Source organism: Parasteatoda tepidariorum, chromosome 4 (assembly GCF_982258835.1).
Source record: "Parasteatoda tepidariorum strain Cologne lab strain chromosome 4, Ptep-v5.0, whole genome shotgun sequence".
NCBI lineage: Eukaryota > Metazoa > Arthropoda > Arachnida > Araneae > Theridiidae > Parasteatoda > Parasteatoda tepidariorum.
The window spans coordinates 118,458,052-118,465,391 of NC_141758.1; the positions used below are offsets into that span (position 1 = coordinate 118,458,052).

At 28.4% G+C, this 7,340-nt stretch overlaps 1 protein-coding gene across 1 annotated transcript in view; it reads left to right on the top strand.

Annotated features, from left to right (window-relative positions):
- Mulk (acylglycerol kinase-like protein Mulk) overlaps positions 1–6,777 on the top strand; it is a 29,716-nt gene extending 22,939 nt beyond the window's left edge. Inside the window, exons 12-15 of the mRNA XM_043047378.3 lie at positions 75–196; positions 1,440–1,510; positions 4,673–4,769; positions 6,615–6,777. Of these exons, the coding sequence (XP_042903312.2) occupies positions 75–196; positions 1,440–1,510; positions 4,673–4,769; positions 6,615–6,704 (380 nt within the window). The 3' untranslated portion in view covers positions 6,705–6,777. The remainder of the gene's footprint in view (positions 1–74; positions 197–1,439; positions 1,511–4,672; positions 4,770–6,614) is intronic.
- Positions 6,778–7,340: the final 563 nt, after the last annotated feature.

Below are 7,340 nucleotides of genomic sequence, written 5' to 3' on the forward strand. Positions count from 1 at the left end.
ATTAATTCTAATTCTTAGTAGCACAAATATTTTCATGAAAATATGGATATTTAAATATGCTTATTATTTCTTAGTTTCAAATCCTGAGAAAGATTGGAGTAAAATTACAAACGAAGAATGCGGTGATCACTTGATTCTAAAACCTGACTATCTTAATATCTCTTCTTCAACTGCAACAACTGGCACAAAAAAAGATGTAAATATATTTGATTATATATTGTTATTTATTGCATTCTTAAGAAGATCTAAGATCATAGATAAAGGTCAAAAATCTTGACTTATTTCTAGTATATGTATATATTTTTGTAAATATATGTCTATATACAAAGTATTTTTGTGTGTGTGTGTGTCTATATATATATATATATATATATATAAATAGTTTGGTTATGTTAAGTATATATATATATATATATATATACTTAATAACATAACCAAACTATTTTTTTTTATATTTGTTAATTTGAAAGTGGTAAAAAAGTGTAGGAAAACTTTACATGAATACTTCTTTTAAAATGAACCTATATTTTCTTTCATTTCTTTGTTAAGTGGCTTTAAAAAAATTACGTAAAAGCTTGTCAAAGCTCAAATTTACATATACAATCAAACTATATTATAACTGTAATAGTGAACAAAATGTTCGTATACTAATACCCAAGTATACTAATACCTTGCTACCAAAAAAAAAGAGGAAGTTCGTTATTATGAACTTTTTTTTGTCTTTGACTGATTTATTTTCTTCATTTATAAGACATATTCGTAATAATTTTTAAACTTCCACTTCGAAATAAATACATATACCGATTTTTTAAACCATCAATAGCATGAAACATAGCAATAAGCATTTTTCCTGGTTTGCTTCATGATTGAATAGCATTATTGAATGGGTTCAGCATTCAAAGAAGCCGCAATCTTTGCTTTGAGTCAAAGCCAATGAATTTACTAAGTGATTTGTTGGGACTACTTTTATGGGCTCAAATGACTGGGGTTTAAGAAGCGGAATAACATAAATTCAGGAAAAATCATCAGAGAGTTGGGAAATGTTTCCATATCTGATGTTGAGGATTGCTCATTAGCTAAAGATTACTACTTTTTTGTACAAAAAATGAAAAGTAATAAAAAATAAAAGTTGACACATTTTTGTTTCTATGTATTATTTTTCAGTCATTTATTTTTATTTCATTTTGTTGGTCATTTATTTAAATAATGTGTAACAAAAGTGGGGAATTTGGAACCATTAGTTAAAATTGTTTCGGAACAGATATTGTGGTTATTGTGAATCGAAATTTCAGTCCCTTCAAGGTTTGACTGTATTTATAATGTTTAAGATTGAAAAACAGCTTTAAAGCTATTCTATGAAACTAAATCTATTTCTTTCATGCTGTTATTCTATTGTTTTTAGGAGAAATCAATATTCATTTCTGTATTTTTTTTTCTAGGATTCTTCAGGAATTATGTGGATTAAGATATATCCTGATAATTTATCCATGATGGATTTCATAACTGCTGGGTAATAATTTGTCTTTTCCTTAGTTGCTTTAAAGCCAAGTTGAGCGTTATGTAACCTAACTACTCTGTCATTTGTGTGAGACATGCTTTATTACCAGTGTTTGTTAAATGTATTTAGAAATATTTATGCCAGGGTTGGCAAGGTTTAGGACAGAGTGGATTAATCCACGGTTTAAACCGTCCTGTCCCAAACCCCTTTGTCCAAAATTGTCTTAAACTGTCCAAAACCCTTTTGCTCAAATTATGTTACAATTTTATCTGAACAATATTTAAAAGGTAAAATGAACATAGAACTAATGACACATTGATAATTAAATCTACTAGAGAATATTTGTTTTTAAAAGTATAATATTTTATTAATATTGTTTGACTCTTCAACCTAAACATTAAACAAAGGATTATTAATCAGCAATCAAGTTCAATTGGTCCTCTCATTCAATAGTACATAGCTGAAGTTTCACCTTGCCACACAAGTTAAGCTATTAGGGACTAAGTGTTTGGTTAGTCATAAACAGGTTTATTTATCTATAGTATACTGTTCAAGAATACTTTCATTTCATTCATCTTCGATTCTTTTAGCATAGCGGTGATACATCACCAGAGTCAGTTACTGAAACTGATGCTATGCCCTTCGAAACTGTTAATACATTTTTCAGTTATTTTATATTTCCAATTTAAACTAATATATGTATATTTAAAAGAAAAAAAAATTTAAATATGTGTCTTTTTTATGATCCTGTGATGCATAAGTTATAACATTTTTTTTTTAAATATTGTGAAAAATAAAAGATTAATTTTTAAACAAATTAAGTATTTTTTTTAAAAAATTATTATTTTTTTTTAATATTGCATTATTTATCCTTATGCAAAAACATTATCTATCAGTATTAAAAGCATATTTATATTTAAAGGATTAGGTATTCACTTTTGTTGTTCAATGAACTGTGGAGCTTCAAAAATTATAAACCTTTTCCTATTATATTATATTATTTTTCTTTAATAAGTTAAAACAAATTGTATTGAAAATATCAAATATTTATTGATATGTGTAATTATTATGTGCACAATGATTACACCTATAGAATTTTTACCTTTTAACTAAGTTCAAGATTTTGGACACTTTAAGACAGTTTTATCCAGTTTAAGACAGTTTTATCCAGTTCAGGACAGTAGAACCTACGTGTCCTGTCCAAAACCCCAACCATGATTTATGCTATAAGTTCGACTAACATTTGCTATGTCACAGAATGAAGTGTTATCCATTGCTTTCTGAAAGCAAGAGGCTCCTAAAATGCTTTTTATCAAGTTTTTGAATGTTGTTATGTCTTTTGTTTACTTATTCAGGGATCTGTCCAGGGCAAATTTATTACTGTTTAGCAACACCTTCACAAATTCAACTTAAGGAAAAAGGGTAGTTTCCCAAAATGCTTTTAAAAAAGCAAGATTCTCTTCCCCGCCTCTTAAAATTTTGTTTTTATATCCCCGTGAGAAACTATAATTCCCGGTTTAATTCCGCATATACGAATAGATAGCATGCTTGGTCAGATAGTGTAGTGTGGTAAGCTTAACCTGTCGCTTACACAATATTATAATGAGCTTTTTTTCACAAAGTTTTTTTTTTTTTAAATTAAGCAACGGGCCACTCCCTCTGTAAACTTTACAGGAAGTTGAAATTCGAACATTAATCTAAACATTTGAACATTGTTCTAGATTTATTCTAACAGACCTTTTATTTTTTTGTGAAAATTTTTTTTCTCTGTGAAACTTTTTTCTATATGATCCCGTGGGAAATGTCGTCATAATGAAAATAACTTTTAATGCAAGTACTGTTAAAAGCATGTTTGTTTTTTTAATTCAAGTTGAAATTTAACAATGGCCAATGAGTTTTATGGGTTTTTAAATTTAGATACAATTTTAAGCCCAAAATTTTACAATAGCAAAATTATTTTTGAATATATGGGGAAAAATATAAAAATGTGCTAGTCATAAGTGATTTTTATTTGAAGTGACAATTTTTGAAAATATTTTCTTACTTTACCATATTTTTGTGTTGATTTTTAAATATAATTTTTAATTTTCACAAAATAGGTACCTCTAAATTCTCACCTTTGCAGACCCCTGTTAAAAACCTAGGCAAAGCCCTGTTATTTATTTTTTTAATATGCAGCATTCCTTAAATTCATATTATTTTGTTTTATAGGTAATTAAATTTTTTTTGTTTTCTTGATCTATTGTTTTTTATTTGGCAAATTTAAATGGCACAATATGGCTTCATTAGAGTTATGCATTCTAAAAATTGTCTCTTGTTATGTTATAGAAAATGGCCCTTTAAATAATATTATTGATGTTCTGTACTCACCTTAATCATAAATTTCCAATACTTTTTATTCTGAAGTTTTAAAAAATTCTGTTTTTGCTATTTTTAGAAATGAGATTATTTTTCAGATAATAACACAAAAGCTAAAGGGAAAATTCAGCAAACCTCAACCATAAAGTTTCAATGCTTTTTAACTGCCTTTTTTTTTGTTGAAAAATTACGAAAATTATATTAATAAATTAAGGTTATTTAGAATGTATTTTTTTAGATAATGAAGGGAGAATTCATTTATCCTTAATCAAATATTTTTAATAATTTCGCTTTTTAGCAGCATTTTTTTTTTTTTTTTAAAACACAATTTCAAAAAAAATAGTAATTATAAAATGAGGTTATATAGAATGTACTTTTTTAGATAATGAAACGAGAATTCTTTTATCTTGAATCATGAATTTTTAATAAGTTTCAATTTTAGCTGCATTTTATACCATTTTATCGAGTTATCAAAGGGTATGTTCATAAGTGTGTTAGAAAATTCTATTATTATTGTAGATGATCTTATTTACTATCTTATTTAGATGACCAAGAGTGTGCTAACTTAAGAATTTTGCTATTCTCAATTTTAAAAAAAATTATAATTTAAATGCAACATTTTGTATCACGGTAAAAGTGCAAAGAAATCAACATACCCTTTTAGTATAGACTTATGATATTGTTTGAAATGTTTCAGAAATATTTGTTTTACTGTTATTATTGCATTTTTCTGCATAGATTTCTCAATTTCATTCCAATGTTTTTCATATGCAGCTACAATACTAATCGCAATATTTTATAAATCTCATCTTATAGGTTGTCAAATCGAAAATCTAAGCTGGAAGACCCAAAAGATGTGTCTCAAATTATCAAAGCCTCTCAACTGATTATAGATTCCCCTGAAAAAGAAGAAGTAATCTTTTTTTTTATACTTCTTTTCACTTAATGTGTGAGAATACTTAAGTTAAGAGCTTAAACTGTTACTAATAATGTTTCGAAAAAATTATATATTAATTATGCAGTCAAACCTGTTTATCTCGAATCTCACGGGTGGGCGAAAAATTTGAGATAAAGAGGTTTCGAGTTATACGGGTACTTTAATAAAATTTAATTTAATTAAGAAATTCAATGAAAAATGCTTTAATTGTTGTTGGTAGAAAAAAAATATAGGTATTTGTTTAAATTAATTCTACCACATACATCAATTTACATAACATTTTAACATACATTTAACAGTGAAAAAAAACATTTCAACAATTTTTGACGGATAACCTTATTTGTTTTGATTATTCTTTTAAGGTTAGAAAGAGCGCAAATCCCTCATAGCCAACATTTTCTTGGGATTCAAGAATAGTTTTTAAGAATTCTACAGCTTTTTCAACCTCTTTTGCATTCACTTTTGATTCATTAATATGATCTTCAGCTTCTTCCTCTTCTACTGATATTCCTTTGACATAATCTGATTTCCGCATCTGTCAATGTTCCGTATGTTGCCAGGCAGTTGTCCATTCTGGCAAATCTGGCTCTGCATTTTCGACAGTTTCTTCTTTTTTACTGATGCTTTCAACCTCTTGGTCATCATCTTCACAGCTATTCTGAAAAGCAGTTTTTTAAACCCGTTTTGGATAGTTTTTAAGAGACACATTTCTCCAGACAAAACAGTCGTTCTGATAGCATCTACCATCTTCATTGTTGGAAGAGAACTTTTTTCATCAATGGCTTCAAGTTTGCTTACCAACTGTTCTCTATGGTTCACTTTAAAACTCCTAATTATACTTTGATCCATTGGTTGCAATTTTGAGGTGAAAATGAATTTCTATTCTTAGCTTTCTAATCTATGTTGAAAAGCTAACCCCTGGTAGTTACTAGTCATTAACCTCTCACTTACTGCCAGAATTATTGTTTTCCTTTCTAGTTAAGGAAGTGCAGGGATAGTAATTGAAATTCAAAGAAACGCCCCCAACCTGTTCATCCCTACTTCATTCGGGTTCACGAAATTTATCTGTCTGCGAGTTCTACTGATAAAGAAAGTTTTGACATTTGCCCTCTATTATTAAAAATTCGAGAAAAGGAAAAAAAGATTTTGGCATAAACAGGAGAAATACATTGATTTTAGACAGTAAATGAATGGAAATTTTGAGATATGGAGGTTTTCGAAATAAAGACATTCGAGATAAACAGGTTCAACTGTACTTGTTTTATATTTAATGGATTACTATTACTCTACTGCTATCTAAAAAATCACCATTTCTGACTCAAAGAATTCTATCTTGATCGATAAATTATGATCATAATACAACATTTTAGACATCTAGTATGACTTCACTCAAAACAATCTTGACTACACTGGCCCTTTCTAGGTTTACCTCAATGTAAAGTCTTTTTAGTGCTAATTAACACTGAGAAATGCACATTATTGATCATCAACTATAAGTTTTGTCCTTTTGCAAATTTCTTTTTTATTTTAAGATTTTTACGTATAGAATATTTTTTTTAATAAGAACTTGATTTAATTACTCAAAATTTTAATTCAGGCTTCTTAAGTATTAGATATCATAGTTTGACTGTATTTTCTTATAATATTTAATGACTTAGATATGGAACATCTTCTGTTGTTTTTCAATTCCATCTTCAGCGTTTACCACTAAGGATTGTATAACTATTTTACCACCTTAAGAACCATTGTGCATAGTAATTTAATTTAATTTGTGATATTTTAGTTGTTAATTGCATAACTCAAATAAGTTTTTTTTCCCAGGACAGATTCAGTTATATAGATAATGAAAAATATCCAAGAGGCTCTTGTAAAATTTCCATACTACCAAAGCAAGTTATTGTATACGGGTGACATTTTAGTGTACAGTGCAATAAAATGTTTATGTATTTGTTACTATTTTTATTTAATAAAAGTTTTTAATGTATTTTTCCTGATATTTTAACTATACTGTCACCATCTATATTTTATAACTTTCGTTGAACAGCCGACCTAATTTTTGGGTTTACGACTACTAATATTCAACCTCTTTGCCTTGTAATTTTGAACCCAATCCAGAAGACAAGGGAACTCCTGGAGCTAGTATTGGGTGAAATTTGCCTTTGTGGAGGACTTTTTGATGGATCTAACCCGTATTTGCATAACATGAAGAGGAAGACCTCCCACGGTTAGCCTAACAGGTAAGGGACTCTAACCCATGATCCGTCTACCACTGGGGATATTTTTTATGTCAAAGTTGTTGCTGAATGCGGAATTCGTATTGACCAGCCATCACTGGGATTCGAACCCAGTCTTATAAGAGATATTATAATATAAGAAATATTTTGGTTATAAAAATTAAACTTATGGTAGCAGGCTCCACGCCCTGTTCCTTGGCGCTCCAGAACCTCCAAAAATTGCTGTGCTATCCCACATGGTTTTCTTTGCCTACCATGCTTGTTTCATTTGCTTCTAAGTTAAAACTATTTTAAATGTGTTCTAGCATAAAAT